At 42.3% G+C, this 16,305-nt stretch overlaps 1 protein-coding gene and 1 pseudogene across 2 annotated transcripts in view; both read right to left on the minus strand.

Moving 5' to 3' along the window:
• Positions 1 to 780: 780 nt before the first annotated feature.
• LOC102423050 lies at positions 781 to 2,723 on the minus strand (annotated as a pseudogene).
• A 7,217-nt stretch (positions 2,724 to 9,940) lies between these two features.
• Positions 9,941 to 16,305, minus strand: part of GJB6 (gap junction protein beta 6) — an 11,890-nt gene continuing 5,525 nt past the window's right edge. Inside the window, exons 1-2 of one of the 2 annotated variants that reach the window (XM_023751174.1) lie at positions 14,214 to 14,241; positions 9,941 to 11,430 (exon numbers count right to left, since the gene is read on the minus strand). In XM_023751174.1, coding sequence (XP_023606942.1) covers positions 10,630 to 11,415 — 786 coding nt within the window. In that variant the 5' untranslated portion in view covers positions 11,416 to 11,430; positions 14,214 to 14,241 and the 3' untranslated portion in view covers positions 9,941 to 10,629. Of the gene's footprint in view, positions 11,431 to 14,213; positions 14,242 to 16,305 lie in introns of those variants that run through there. The other variant, XM_006085493.3, reaches the window with a different exon arrangement.

The raw sequence follows: 16,305 nt of genomic DNA on the forward strand, positions 1-16,305 counted from the left end.
GGCTGAGGGCCATTTTCAGGCTGGCGGGTGACTGAAGCTCCCAACCTGTCCTTTTTTTCTTTTTATTCTGGGCCAGATTTAGCTCTGAGGCTTGGCTCCAGCTCTGAGGCCTTGGCTGCTGAAAGCAGGTATCTGGTTTGTCTGGGTTCTATAATTGTAACACTGTTGCTCACTCCAGCTCTGAGATCCCGGCTGGCTGAAAGCAGGGATCTGCGTTTGTTCTATAATTGAAACAATGTAGCGGTCCTGCTGGCTGAAGCCAGGCTGGCTGAAAGCAGGTTTCTGGGGTTTTGTTTAGCTTCTATATTTGTAACAATGTTTCTTAAACTGCAAGCTCAGAGGCTGGCAAGGCAGGCGGGGAACATTGGCTTCCTCCGTCACTGAAGCAAGCAAGCCTCCTGTTCACTTCAGTTGCCTGGCTGCCGGCCGCCATCTTGGCTGGCAGTTAATTTGCATATCTCGCTGATTAGCCAATGGGAAGGGTAGCGAAGTTACGGTTAATTACCATGTTTCTCTATTATTAGATAGGATTTGGTGGGGGGGGTGGTCTGGCTACAATTTTATTCAGTACAAATAGCACAGAGCCCCTGGGGCTGCTCCAGTGGAGGGGATCCCTCCTGCACCCCACCGCCCGGCCTTGGCTGCCCGTGTAGTGTGGGAGCTGGAACATGCCCAAGGCTCCTCTCAGAAGCTGGGCCAGGCCGAGGCTTCGGGCCAGTGCCTGCTGGGGTGGCCTGAGGCCAGCTGTGGCAGGTGTGCAGGTAGGTGAGCCACGGCCCTTCAGATGAGCACACTGGACACAGGGACCCGGGTGGAGCAGTCTCGCTGGGGCACCACGTTGCGGTCATCTTCGGGCCGGCCTCATGAAACAGACTCTGCACATGCAGCTGGGTCTCCCTCAATGGAGATGGTGGTGCCCAGGAAGGCCGCACCGCCCAGGGCCCCGACAAAGGCGCAGAGCATGAGCGAGAACTGCAGGGCCCAGAACTCGGATAAGAAGGAGGGGGGCCAGTTCCGGTGGAGGCGGTTGGACATCAGGCCGATGAGGCAAGGGCTCCCGGCGTCACCCAGCAGGTGGGCCAGCACAATCTGGAGCGACTCATAGGGATCACCACATACAGCAGAATGTCAGCCACAATGGCCAGTTCATGGACAACAGTGTCTCCCCAATAAAGATGAAAACGTAAGTGGCCAAGATGCTCCCATGGGCACAAGCCAGGAACAGGAAGAGGAAGGGGCAGAGCCCAGGAGGCCAGCAGCACAGACCAGTGGGTCAGCCCGGGGGTTGGAGTGGCAGAGACAGCGGCTGATCTCCACGCCCAGCCCACACCCAGGACTCCAGTCAGGCAGGTGATGAGCCCCAAAATGAGGCTGTCAGACGAAGAGCAAGAGCCTCCAGGAAGACAGGGCGGGGTCTCCCCCAAGACCACACGGGAACGCAGCAGGAATGCAGGAGCCCAGAGCGCCAGGGAGCCCGTGACAAAGGCCACAGCAGCGAAGCCAGGGGAGGACAGGATGAAGCTGGGGTTTCTAGCCGGAGCCCTCAGATCCGCCTGCCACGAGGTGGGGTTCAGGGGTGGAACAGCAGCAGCACCGCCACCACTCCTAGACCTGGTGTCACCCTCAGCGCCCAGTGCCAGTCCCCAGCCACATCCTTCACTTTGGAGCCTGCAATGTAACCCAGACCACTGCCCACTGGGATGGCAAAGTAGAACACACTGAGCATCCGACTCCGCTGGTCGGCCACGGAGAGGTCAGCATGAGGGTGGGCGCGACGGTGGAGAACTGGCTTCCCCAACCCCCACCAGGCTCAGGAGGAGCAGCCGGAATTGCTCTCTGGGGATGAAGGGCGACCCCAGTGTCTCCCGGGACCAGAAGGCAATGCCCCCACACAGGAGATACTTCTGATTGTACCTGTCACCCAGGTAGCCACACACAGGTGCCAACACCATGTCACTGGAGATGAGCACCGTCTGGATGAGGCCGGAGCTACTGTCTCCGATATTGAAGAACTGCTCGGTGTCCGGAAGGATGCCAGCCACGGTGAGGGGCCCATGTAGCTGAGGAGGCCGCTGTAGCACAGCAGGGCCACTCTGAGAGCCGCATGGGCCGCAGACACACTCGTGATGGGCTGCACTTTCTCCCGGTCCAGGCCCTCCGGATCCTCGGACTTTGGATCCCCCAGTAACCCTGGGGTGCCGGGCACCGGCCAGTAGTCAGTGTCACCCGCCTGGCTGAGGAAAGGCTCGGTCTCAGACCCAGCCCTGGTCCCAGGGGCCGCGCCTGCCCGTGCTCTGGTCCCACCTACGATCCTACCCCCTACCCCGGGCAGAGCCCACTACACTCGCTGTAGCTCAGCCCCAGCACTGCACCACGGCCGCCGCCATGAGGTCTCTCTCTATATATTGAAAGCAGCCAGAGGAAAACAGAAGAAAACCGCCCCTATAGAGAAAACAATTCAAAATTGTAGGGAATTTCTTATCATAAATCATGGATGCCAGAGAAGTGGCACAATATTTTTATTTTTTAAAAACACTGTTTCTTTCTTTCTTTTTTAAATCCTCATCTGAGAATATGTTTTGTTTTAATTGATTTTTGAAAGATAGGAAGAGGGGAGAGAGAGAGAGAGAGAGAGAGAGAGAGAGAGAGAGAGAGAGAGAGAGAGAGAAATATCAATATGAAATATCAATGTGAGAGAGAAACATTGATCGGTTACCTCCCATACTAGCCCAGACGGGGAATTGAATCCACAACCTAGGTATGTGCCCTGACCAGGAATCAAACCTAAAACCGTTTTTTCTTTTCTATACAGGAAAAGAAATGGTTAGAAAAGGTATTTGGAAGGAAGGAAGGAAGGAAGGAAGGAAGGAAGGAAGGACGGAAGGGAGGGAGGGAGAAAGGAAAGAAGGAAGGGACATGGTAAGCAAAAATATGTGTAAATACAGGCTTTTCTTATTTTCTTGAATTTTCTAAATTATGTTTGACAGTTGAAACAAAAATAACACTGATGTGGTTCTAAATTACATAGAAGAAATATTTAAGACAATTGTAAATAGAAGAGGATAAAGAAATGTAAAGAGAGGTAAAGTTTCTATATTTCACCCAAACTAGTAAGATGAGAATATTAGCAGACAATGATAAGTTGTGTATATATAATGTAATATCTAGAGCAAACACTAGAAAAGTTAACACTAGATGAACACAAAAATTCTAGATGCATAAAAATGGCATTCTAAAAAATATTTAAGCAAACCATATGAAGGTAGGAAAAAGAAAACAGAAATAATAAACAGGAAACAAAAAATAAAACGGCAGACTGAAGCCTTAAGGGATGTAAAGGGTTCGAATACACCAACCAAAAAACTGATTGACAGAATGGATTATAAAACATGACCCACATATACTGTCTACAAGAAATTCATTTCAAATATAATTATATAATTTATAAGTAAAAGGGTGGAAAAAGCATGCAAACATTAATAAAAGAAAAGCAGTAATCGCTATATTGATATCAGATAAAGTATTCTTTGGAGCAAACAAAATTACCAGACAGAAGGGCATCATATCATTATGATATAAAGAAGACATAGCAATCCAAAATGTGTATGCACTAAAGAACAGAACTGAGAAATATGTGATGCAAAGATAGAACTGAAAGGAGAAATAGACATATTCACAATTGTAGCTGGATACTTTAACACCTCTCACTCAACAATGGACCGAACAACTAGACAGAAAATCAGCAATACTATAGACAAAGTCAGCAACCATCAACCAATGGGATCTAATTGACATTTCTGACAACAGAATATATATTCTTTTCAAGTACCCATGGAGCTTATACCAAAATAGACCATATTCTGAGCTATTAAAAATGTACATAGGATTTGTTTTAATCAGGTAGAGTAAAGAGATGCAAATGTGGACATGATTGTCATGAAGGAAGACATTTTTATTCATAGTTCTCTAGAAGGAGGTACAGCACACCAGACTAAGTCACACAGGAAAGCACCTGGGTTAGTCAGGAGACAGGATTGAGAGGAAAATGTGGGCAAAACTCTTTACTGTGTCTGGGAAAAGGCAAGGCAAGACAGGGTAAAGAGGCTTCCATTGGCTAGCTTGAAACATTTTAGCAAGTTGTTCTGGTACCTGGCCTTGGGATGATTAGGCAGGTGGATAGTGCCCAGAATGTGAAGCCCCATGAAAGCCTGATAAAGGAGTGGTTGGGTTGTGGGTTTTGGATTGGTTTTGTGCATATGAAAGGTGTACTCACAGATCAGTTATTTGCTATCTCCAGGAATTAGCCACAGGAGGACCAGTTCCCCCAGGGTTAGTAGGCCACAAATGTCAATACAGCAGAATAAAAAGACATGCTTAATACATGGGCCATAAGAACACTTCAACATATTTAAAATAGTTGAAATAATAAAGAGTGTGCTCTCTGATCACAATAGAATCAAAGTAGAGGTCAATGGGGGGGGAGGGGAAGGAGACATGTAATACTTTCAATAATAAAGATTTAATTTTAAAAAAAGAAATCAATAACAGAAAAATAACAGGAAAATCTCCAAACACTTGGAAACTAAAACACACTTCTAAATAAACCATTGGATTGAATGAAAGTAAGAAAAGGAACATGTCAAAATTTGTGGGACATAGCTACAGGCATGCCGATATAGGTATGTATAGCACTGAATGCATACATTAGAAAAGAGGAAAAGACTTTAATCAATAATCTAAGTTCCCACTTCAAGAATCTAGAAAAAGAAGTGAAAAATAAACCCAAAGAAAACAGAAGGAAGAACATAATAAGGTAAGAACAGAAATCAATTAAGTTGAAAACAGAAAAAGCATAGAAGAAATTGATGAAACAAGAGCTGGTTCTCTGAAGTGATTAATAAAATTGATGAACTTCTAGGAAGACTGACAAAGGCAAAAAAAGAGAGAAGACTACAGACCCTGAAGACATCCAAAGGATAATAAGGAAATATTACAAACTTACACTAATTTGCAATTTAGATGAAATGGATCACTTCCTCAAGAAATAGAACCTACCATAACTCACCCAATATGAAATAGATAATTTCAATAGCCTTATAACTATTAAGGGTATTGAATTTGAAAAAAGAAAACCTCAAGGAACATTTAGGCCCAAATAGTTTCACTGGGGGATTCTATCAAATGTTTAAAGAAAGATTACCATCTATTTCACATGTTCTGTTCTAGAAAATACAAAACAAACAAACAACACACTCAAAGATACAAACAATAGAATGGTGATTACCAGAATGGAAGGGAGTGGGGGTGAATGAATAGGGTAAAGAGGGTAAAATATATGGTGGCAGGAGGAGACTAGACTTTGGGTGGCGAGCTCACAATAAAGTATAGAGATGTTCTATCATAAAGTGTACACCTGAAATTTATATAATGTTATTGACCAGTCTCCTCCCCACACTAAATTTAATTAAAAAAGAAAAGAAAATAGAGGAGGTAAGAGCACTTCACAATTCATTTTGTGATTCTGGTATTATCCTGATACCCAAACCAGGCAAAGATAATACAAGAAGGGAAATCTACACACCAATATCCCCAGGAATGTAGATGTAAAAATTATTTAATAAAATATTAAAAAAAGGAATTCAGTAATATATAAAAAGAAGTATATGTTGTGACCAAGTTTATTCCAGGAATGCAAGCTGGTTTCATATTTGAAAACCAATCAGTGTAATCCACCATATTAAGGGGCTTAAAAAAAAAAAAGTCACATGATCATATCAATTAACGCTAAACTTTTTTTTTTCCATAAAATTCAACACCCATGCATGATAAAACTCTCAGAAAAACAGGAAGAGAGGAGAACTTTCTCAACTTGATAAAGAGCATCCACAAAAAACCTATGGTTAGCATTACACTTAATGGTGAAAGATTGAATCTTTTCCCCTTAAATAGAAACAAGATCAGGAATTCAGTGTTTACTATTTCTATTTAACACAGTTTAGTGCTAGAAGTTCTCGCTAGTGCAATGTGGCAAGAACAGGTCATAAAGGAAGAGCTACAACTATCCCTATTTGCAGATGATATGATTATTATGCAGAAAATCCCAAGGAATCTACAAAAATCTAGAACCAATAAGTGAGTTCAGCAAGATCACAGGACATAAGCAAATAAGCAAACAAAATAACACATACGTCCATATACTAGCAATGCATATGTGGACAGTGTATTTTATAGAAATAAAATACAATACTACTTACAATCAGAGAAAAGAAAATACGTAGAAGTAATCTAACAAAACTTTTATGACTTATACACTAAAAACTACACAATGCTGATAAAAGAAATCAAAGAAGGTATAAATAAATAGGTATTCTGTGTATATGGATAGGAAGATTTGACATTGTAAAGATGTCAGTTCTCCCCAAATTGATAAATAGATTTAATGTCACTCTTATATAAAACCCATCAATATTTTTGTAAATATAAATAAGATTATTCTAAATGTATATGGAAAGGCAAAGGAATTGGAATAGCTTCAACAATTTATAAAAATAATAAAGTGAGCCCTAACCGGTTTGGCTCAGTGGGTAGAGCGTCGACCTGTGCACTCAAGGGTCCCAGGTTCGATTCTGGTCAAGGGCATGTACCTTGGTTGCGGGCACATACCCAGTAGGGAGTGTGCAGGAGACAGCTGACCAATGTTTCTCTCTCATCGATGTTTTTAACTCTCTATCCCCCTCCCTTCCTCTCTGTAAAAAATCAATAAAATATATTTAAAAAAAATAATAAAGTGGGAGAAATCACTCTCACAGATTTCAAGACTTATATAGTACATTAATCAAGGCTATTTAGTGTTGGTGGAAGGATAGACACACAGGTCAATGGACTGGACCAGAGAACCCCAAAATGGCCCCATACAAATGTGCCTAATTGATTTTGGGCAAAGGTGCAAAAGCAATTCACTGGAGGAAAAAGTATTTTTATCAAATGATGCTGAACATACTACCCGGCCAAATAAATGAATAAACCTCAAAAGTCTCAGGCCAAAATTACACAAATAGACCACAGATTAGTGTAAAACTATCTGCTTTAGGGAAAAAATGTACGAGAAAATCTCAGGACCTAGGGCTAGGCAAAGAATTCTTAGACTTGATACCAAAACTGTGATTCATAAAAAAATTGATAAATTGGACTTCATTAAAATGAAAAACTATTGCTCTGCAAATGACCCTTTTCAGAAGATGATAAAAAAGATACAAAGTGTGTGTGTGTGGCGGGGGGGGGAGGGTGGGCGCGGGGGTTACAAACCAAATATCTCTGTCCAGGGACTAGTATCTAGAATATATAAAAAATTCTCAAAACTCAACAGTAGAAAAACAATCCAATTAGAAAATGGCAAAAGACATGAAGAGAATATAGAGATGGCAAATAAACATATGAAATGATGTTCAACCTCTTTAGCCATTAGGGAGATGCAAATTAAACACATCTAGCAAAATGGCTAAAATAAAAAATAGTGACAACACCCAGTGCTGGCAAGGATGAGGAAAAACTGGGTCCCTCAGACATGCTGGTAGGAATATATGATGGCACAGCTACTCTGGAAAACTGCTTGGCAGTTTCTTAAAAAGTAAAATGTGCCCAGCAATCGAATTTCTGAATATTTATCACAGAGAAATGAAGACTTGTGTTGACAGAGAAACCTTTACATGAATGTTCATATTTTTTTGTGTAAGCCCTGAACTAGAAACAGCCTCATGTCTTTGAATGGTTAAACAAATGGTGGTACACCCATATCATGAATATTACTCAGTAATAAAAAGAAACAAACCGTTGGTATATGGAGGGGGAAAAATCCAATCCATAAAATGACAGAAGTGATGAGCAGACCAGCGCTGCCAGGAGTTGAGGAGGTATGTGGTGGGCAAGGAAGGGCTAGGAGGAAATGGTTAGGAGGGAAAGTGCAACATGAGGGGTTCTTATGGTGATGGAATGTTCTGTATCTTGACTGTATCAATGTCAATATCCTGGTTGAAATCTTGTACTATAGTTTTACAAGATGTTACCATTGGGGGAAACTGTGCAAAGAGCACCTGGGACCTCTGTATTATTTCTTATACTGACATATGAATCTATACTTATATCATAATAACAAGTTTAATTCTAAAAAAGAAGGAACATTTATAGGACAACGGGAGAATTATAAACACTGACTGGATTTTTTAGTGGGATGGTGGCACTGTTTTTTTGTTTTAAAAGGTTAGTCTAGACTCATAGAAGACCCATACTGAAATATTTGCAGATGAAATGTCTGGAATTTGATAATCCAGACTTGGGGATGGGCAGGTGAGGTGGGAAAAGTGAATAGGCATAAAAAGATGCTTGTTGAGCTGGATAATAGGTGTGGGAGGTTTATAATGGTACACATTACACATGCAGTCAAGCTGTGGGAGTCAGTGTAATACAGTACTTAAGCCACTGACATTGAGACAGTTGGACCTGGTTTGAACCTTGGCTCTGCTACTTATTAGGTATGGACCTTGGGCAACTTACCTAACCTCTCCGACCCTCAGTGTTCGAATTTGTATAGTGGGGATGATATCTCATCAGGAAGAGTGTTGGGTGAGGAAAGAAAAGGTCTTCACACAAGGGACTGGGAGAGGGAGAGAAGGCAGTGCAGGAGCCCAAGTTGGAGGTGGAGATCCAAGGTTAAGTTGGGCAGTGTCTTAGAATCTAGAAAAATATCTCAAAGAGTTTTAAAATTATAACAACTGAACCCTGGCCAAATGGCTCAGTTGGTTGCAGCGTCATCCTGTATAACAAAAGGTTATGGGTTTGGTTTTTGATCAGGCACATACCTTGGTTCCCAGAGGCAATCTCTCTCTCTCTCTCTCTCTCTCTCATTTTCCCCTTCCTCTCTCAAAATCAATAAACATATCCTTGGGGGAGGATTAAAAACAATTGCGACAACTGAGAAGAAGCCATTAGGTTTGTGCTCAGAGCATCATTATGCTGATAATGCTTGGTTTCAGTGGGACAGTGGTGAGAAGCAGGTGGATAGAGAGTGCTGGCAGCAAGTGTGCCATACTCTCAGTCCTTGAAGGGATGGTGCAGTGAGAGCTCCAGAGGGAAGGTGTGTTTAGGCAGGTTAAAGAGCAGAGAGAAGGACCAGTGAGGCAGTCATGAGGGGTCCAGGAGTCCCAAGAGCAAGGTGGAAAAGTAGTCCCTTTTCCATTCAGATTGGACCTGCTACCAAAGCTGTTTTATCTGCCTTGATATTTCCCTCCTTCCTGTTCATGGGCTTCATTTTATACCCATTCAAATAGCTATTTAAAAACAACAACATTATAGGACAATCAGGAATTACCAGTGCTGACCAGATTTTTTAGTGTTATAGAATCTGGGGCTGTGTCAGGCCCTCATGTATATTCATTATCCATTAGGTGTCCTTATGCATAGTGTATGCTAACTATGTCAGTTGCACGTGTATATTATTAGCCTGAGTGACCAGTCTGTGACTGACTCACCAACACCCACACAAAAGGCATCTGTGTTCAACCGGGAAATCCTTAGGAGGAAGGTTTCCCCGTCTATGGGGGTAAAGCTGTGGACTCAGGGAATGAGTCTGTTGAGGCAAGCTTTGTTAGGTTGCTGCTGAACACCTGAAAACTTCCCTGACCTCTCTAGCAAGGTTGCACTGACCCAGAGGACATCCTCCATGTGCTAAAGCTGCAAACTCCTCTCCAAGTGGAGGACTGAGTGGGCTGCTGAACTTGGTCTCTGCTCATTTGATGTGAGGAAGCAAGAGTTCTCAGTGAACTTCAGGGCAACTGTACCCACAGAACCAGCAGCTACCCCAGCAAGAGTGCCCCAACCCATTCATCATACCACTGGGGATGACATCATGGTGCCCCGAACAGAACAGAAACAAAGAATGCATTGGAACGCTTAAGCAGTGGGGTTCATCTTTATTGAGGGGAGCTGTTCACAACTACTGCAAATGGACTAGTTTTAAAAAGCTTCCGACCTCCATACAGCTCTGTCTACATTCACAAAGCCGTAAAAATATATTGTACAATGAACACTTTCCAGAGCATCATGCTAGTTTATAAACTTGTCGGTAGACAATGCAAAATATGATTTACAACAAGATACAGTAAGTTCAAAATTTAAATACTTAAAGTATAATTCTAAAAACTAGCATCGTATGTTTTTCCAGGTAAAGAAGACTAGTCATTATAAAAATATATAAATTCAAAGTCAGTACTAAAACACTTAATCCTATAAAAATATCTTTTACTAATAAAAGTATCCATTTCTAGATTAACATTATCAACAAAAGTTACAATCTTAAAGTTTCAGGAAATACCCACTATGTCAGATGGTCCACTTAAAACAGACATGTGAAAGAAGCTTCAAGGTATGGTTGTCAACCTGTCTTAGTTTTCAGAGATGGACCACATATGTGATCATGTTGCATATTAATGGCACAATTATTCTATAAAACATTAACTCAAGTACCTATGTATTATGAAAGCCATTTATAAACACAAAGTCTCTAGCCTAGAGAGAGGGTCCTTAGGAGAAGACACCAGTTCTGTTAGGAGCTGGCTACATTGCACTTTGAAATGTCTAACTTGGAAAACCAGTGGTTGCATTTTGACCACTATCTGAAATCAGCTCATTCATTTCATTTTGCTTACTCTCCTTTAGGGCATGACTGGGGTGGTTTCTTTGTGTCTGGGCTCTTTTTGATTTCCTGAAACACACTTTCAGCAGCAGGTAGCACAACTCGGCCACATTGAGTAGCATGCAAATCACCGAGGCAGAGATCATAAAAATGGTGAACACGGTTTTCTCCGTAGGTCTGGAGATGAAGCAGTCAACGAGATTGGGGCAAGGATCAACCCCACATTTCAGCACCCAGGGCAGGTGGTACCCATTGTATAGGAAGTAAAACACATACATAAAGGAGGCTTCGAAGATGATTCGGAAAAATATGCTGCTGGTGTACGTCCACCACAGGGCTCCCTCGATCCGAACCTTCTGCTTTTTAATGTCTTCCAAGTCTTTGAATTCATTTCTCTTCTCTCCTCGTCTGAATTTGCGGGCGGCCTCCTGCCGGTAGTAGGCAACGTGCATGGCCACAAGCAGGGCAGGGGTGGAGACAAAGATGAGCTGCAGGGCCCACAGCCGGATGTGGGACACGGGGAAGAAGTGGTCATAGCACACGTTTCTGCATCCTGGCTGCAGAGTGTTGCACACAAAGTCTTCCTGTTCATCTCCCCACACTTCCTGAGCGGCCACCACGAGGATCATGACACGGAAGATGAAGATGACGGTGATCCACACCTTCCCGATGCTGGTGGAGTGTTTGTTCACACCCCCGATGAAAGTGTGCAGGGTACCCCAATCCATTGTATTGGTTTATTCCTAAACAGACAAAAGGAAATTAGCAGAAAGTTCCTTTGAATGTATACAATAGTAGTAATATTATACAGACTGAAGCAATTTTTGCTTAAAATGTGTTGTGATAGCTATAATTTCAACCTCTAAACTGCTGGTAGGAGGTTTTCTGGGGAGGAATGCCCAGTCTAAAGACATTCAAAGATTTTTGTTTATTTGTTTGTTGTTGTTGTTGTTGTGTTTTTTTTTGTTTGTTTGTTTTTTTTAATCAGAGATAACTTTTGAGGGGATTTAATATCATCTCCATTCAATTGACTTCAGGTTATATAATAGGTCACTGTTTAACATAAATACAGGAACTCAGGTAATTCAAATTCCTTCTCCAGTTCCCATGAAATCACTGTGTTTCTAATTGCCCAGAGAGCACAGAGGGTCCATAGAAGGTTTTAGTGATTAAATGGCTTATCCAAGAAAAAAAATTATGCATTGGAATGAAATAATCTGGTTTACCCTACAAACTAAGAAGGGAAAGTAAGAAAATAAATACTTACTGGTTTATTTACACAACATATTTATATTTATTTCTATCCTGAATATCATTCTGCCATCATTGTGGGCTCCTAGAAAACCTAATACCATACCTATAGAAAGACCCTCTTCTTTTATTCTTTTTTTAAAAAAATTAAATCTTTATTGTTCAGATTATTACAGTTGTTCCTCTTTTTCCCCCCCATAGCTCCCCTCCACCCGGTTCCCACCCCACCTTCTGCCTTTACCGCCCCCCCCCCACTGTCCTCATCCATAGGTGCACGATTTTTTCCAGTCTCTTCCCGCACCCCCACACCCCTTTTCCCCCCCAAGAATAGTCAGTCCATTCCCTTTTTATGCCCCTGATTCTATTATATTCACCAGTTTATTCTGTTCATCAGATTATTTATTCACTTGATTTTTAGATTCACTTGTTGATAGATATGTATTTGTTGTTCATAATTTGTATCTTTACCTTTTTCTTCTTCTTCCTCTTCTTAAAGGATACCTTTCAGCATTTCATATAATACTGGTTTGGTGGTGATGAACTCCTTTAGCTTTTTCTTATCTGTGAAGCTCTTTATCTGACCTTCAATTCTGAATGATAGCTTTTCTGGGTAAAGTAATCTTGGTTGTAGGTTCTTGCTATTTATCACTTTGAATATTTCTTGCCACTCCCTTCTGGCCTGCATAGTTTCTGTTGAGAAATCAGCTGCCAGTCGTATGGGTACTCCCTTGTAGGTAACTGACTGTCTTTCTTTTGCTGCTTTTAAGATTCTCTCTTTGTCTTTTGCTCTTGGCATTTTAATTATGATGTGTCTTGGTGTGGTTCTCTTTGGATTCCTTTTGTTTGGGGTTCTCTGCGCTTCCTGGACTTGTAAGTCTATTTCTTTCACCAGGTAGGGGAAGTTTTCTGTCATTATTTCTTCAAATAGGCTTTCAATATCTTGCTCTCTCTCTTCTTGCACCCCCATAATTCGGATGTTGGTACGCTTGAAGTTGACCCAGAGGCTCCTTACACTATCTTCATATTTTTGGATTCTTTTTTCTTTTTGATTTTCTGGTTGGGTGTTTTTTGCTTTTTCATATTTCAAATCTTTGACTTGATTCTTGGGATCCTCTAATCTGTTGTTGGATCTCTGTATAATATTCTTTATTTCAGTCAGTGTATGCTTAATTTCTAGTTGGTCCTTTTTCATATCCTCGAGGGTCTCACTAGATTTATCGGCGGTTTCTAGAAAATTCTTGAAAAATCTTATAACCGTGGTTTTGAACTCTATATCCAGTAGTTTGCTTTCCTCCATTTCTGTCATTTGTGACCTGTTTCTTTGTCTCCGCATTTTGGCTGCTTCCCTGTGTTGATAGAGTGGTTTTGTGTGCTAGGTGTCCTATAGGGCCCAGTGGCTCAGCCTCCCCAATTACCTGAGGTGAACACTCTTGGTGCACCCCTTTGTGGGCTTTGTGCACAGTCTTGTTGTAGTTAAGCCTTGATTGTTGTAGGTATCACTTGGAGGAATTGACCTCAAGGCCAATTGGCTGTGAGAATCAGCTGTGTCTACGGTGGGAGAACTTCTGTGCTGTAGACACCCTTATGGGGCAAGATTTGCTTCAGTGGGACTTTGGTGCTCACTGAGTCTGCCCCCTGAGTGTGTCCCTTATGGCTCTGAGGAGTTGTAATCTGGATGGTCCCACTCTGACCACTGGGTACACTGGCTCTTGGATCTCTAAGGAGGTGCTAATTTAGTCTCTGCCTGAGGCTACCCAGCAGGAGCTATGGAGAGATCTGCAGATTCCTCTTCTTTGTTTGGGGTTTGGAGGTGCCCAGATGAGGCCCAGCTGTGAAGCAATGCAAGCTGTTGTGGGGCCTTGGGCCTTCTTTTGGATGTTCTGGGTCTCTCTAAGCCAGCTACAGTTTGTTAGGTAATTTTAGATTGCAAAGGGCCAGGCCATTCATATGCAAAAACCTCAGCGCACAGCTTGGGTGGGGTGGGGTCTCAGGGAATCAACAGGGTGGAGCAAACAGCTATGGCTGATCCTCAGCCCTGCCCTAAGAGGCCCCGGGTCTCAGGGTCCTGCGGTAATCGCTGCAAGCACCTCTGAGAGAAAGCCGCCCTCGAGTTCCGACTGATGCCAGACAGTCCAGTTTCTCCCCGTATGAGTCTGGGTTCCCAGAGACTTGCCCGGAACTGGAGTTCAGAGCCGTTGGAACTTGTGTCTCCCTCCCGATTGAAAAAGACAATCACGTCCTCAGTTGCCAGCCCTTTCCGCGTGCGCCTCCGAACCTCTGCACTTTACTTCCGCACCTCCTCTGAGTCCCAGTGTGCTTTTCTCTTTCCTTCTAGTTGTAGAATTTCCACTCAGCCAGCCTTCCTGTGGTTCTGGATGATGTCCGTTTTGTCTTTTAGTTGTATTTTTGAAGTGGTTGCACAAGGCAGCAATTTCAGGTGTTTACCTATGCCGCCATCTTGGTTTCTCCGGAAAGACCCTCTTCTAAAAGAGAATCATAACTTTCATAAAAGGTGCTCACTTGTTCTTCCTTGTAACCAGGCTGATGATGGCCTTCTTTTCCCAGCAGGTACCACCACACCAACAGTTGTGGTGAAGGACTCGTGCCACTGCAACAATGAGCCTCACTCCCTTTTAGCTCCCAGATTTAATGTCCTGGGAGAAAAGGACTTCTTGCAGAAACTTTTGATACAATTCAAACAGATGTCTTCCATGTTACCACACAAGACTAAAAAGTTGGTTTCAATCTCCTTGAAAATAAAGTGATGAGTAATGAACACTTTGAGAGTCTTCTGAAAGTGAAAGGCCCTCTCCTCAGAAAAACCCACCCATACAATTTTTTCACACTCTTTTAGGGGAGGAGGGAGTCATCAAAGTCCTTCTGTTAACCCATCTTAGACTTTCTTGAACTGCAGTCAGTATTCTTCCTAGGCTGACTCCCCACCTGCCATGAGTTTGCTAACAGTCACCACGATGATGGCAATGGCACAGACATATCTTAGTGTCAAAATGATGTTTTTCAGACACCTCTCATGCCATCAGAAAGTTAACTGTCTTTCCATAGTCCATTTAATAACTACACCCTAACTTTTTATTTAAGGAATATTTTATCCCTCAGAAGGAATATCCTTATAAGCAGGATATTCATGCCATACAATAAGGCTTCCTAGAAAAACTCAAGGTTAGGCTAGAGGAGGAGATTAGCATGCCTGCTCTCTGGGAGCCCACACCTGAAGTATTGTGTTTGTTCATATCACATCAAGAAAGACACTGGCAGGGAGCCTCCCAAGATGGCGGTGTGCATGGTGGTGATAGCCAAGGAGTGTCCCTACAGAGAACGAGCTGAAGTTCCACTACATGGTACACACGTCCCTGGACGTGGTGGATGAGAAGATCTCTGCAATGGGGAAGGCCCTGGTGGACCAAAGGGAGCTCTACCTGGGCCTGCTGTACCCCACAGAGGACTACAAGGTATATGGCTATGTGACCAACTCTAAGGTGAAGTTTGTTATGGTGGTGGATTCTTCCAACATAGCGCTTTTTGACAACGAGATTCATAGTATGTTCCAGAAGCTGCTTGTTGACTGAAGAAAAGTGTTTTGTACTCGAAAAATAAAAAGAAAAGAAAGACACTGGCAGGCTGATGACCTGCTGGAGTGTGGCCAGGTGGCAGAGCCTGGAAAAACTCTCTCAGGAGGGGACACTGAGGGGAGCTAGAGCAGTTTAGCTGGAAGACAGCTCTCAGTCACAAGGCAACAGGAGGATCTAGGGCTAAGAATTGAATCCAAGATAGAATGAACAGAAAGCCAGGATTTTTTTTTCTTTTTCAATTACAGTTGACATTCAATATTATTTCATATTAGTTTCAGGTGGACAGCATAGTGGTTAGACATTTATATAATTTAAAAAGTGATCCTCTCACTTTTTAGTCTAGTACCCATCTGGCATCATACATAGTTATTACAGTATTATTGACTATATTCCTTATGCTGTACTTTACAACCTTATGACATTTATTTTATAACTGGAAGTTGGTTACCTCTTATTCCCCTTCACCTATTTCACTTGCCCCCTCAACCGCTCCCCACTCTGGCAACCATCAGTCTGATCTCTGTATCTATGAATCTATTTCCATCTTGTTTGTTCATTTATTTTGTTCTTTAGATTCCATATGTAAATGAAATCATATGATATTTGTCTTTCTTTGTCTGACTTTACTTAGCATAAATATCTTCTAGGTACATCCATGTTGTTGCAAATGGTAAGATTTCATTTTTTTATGACTGAGAAAAAATGAAATATATATATATAATATATAGAATATGATATATATATATATATATATATATATATATATATATACACATA

The sequence above is a fragment of the Myotis lucifugus genome, unplaced genomic scaffold (genome assembly GCF_000147115.1).
Source record: "Myotis lucifugus unplaced genomic scaffold, Myoluc2.0 scaffold_19, whole genome shotgun sequence".
Taxonomy (NCBI): Eukaryota; Metazoa; Chordata; class Mammalia; order Chiroptera; family Vespertilionidae; genus Myotis; species Myotis lucifugus.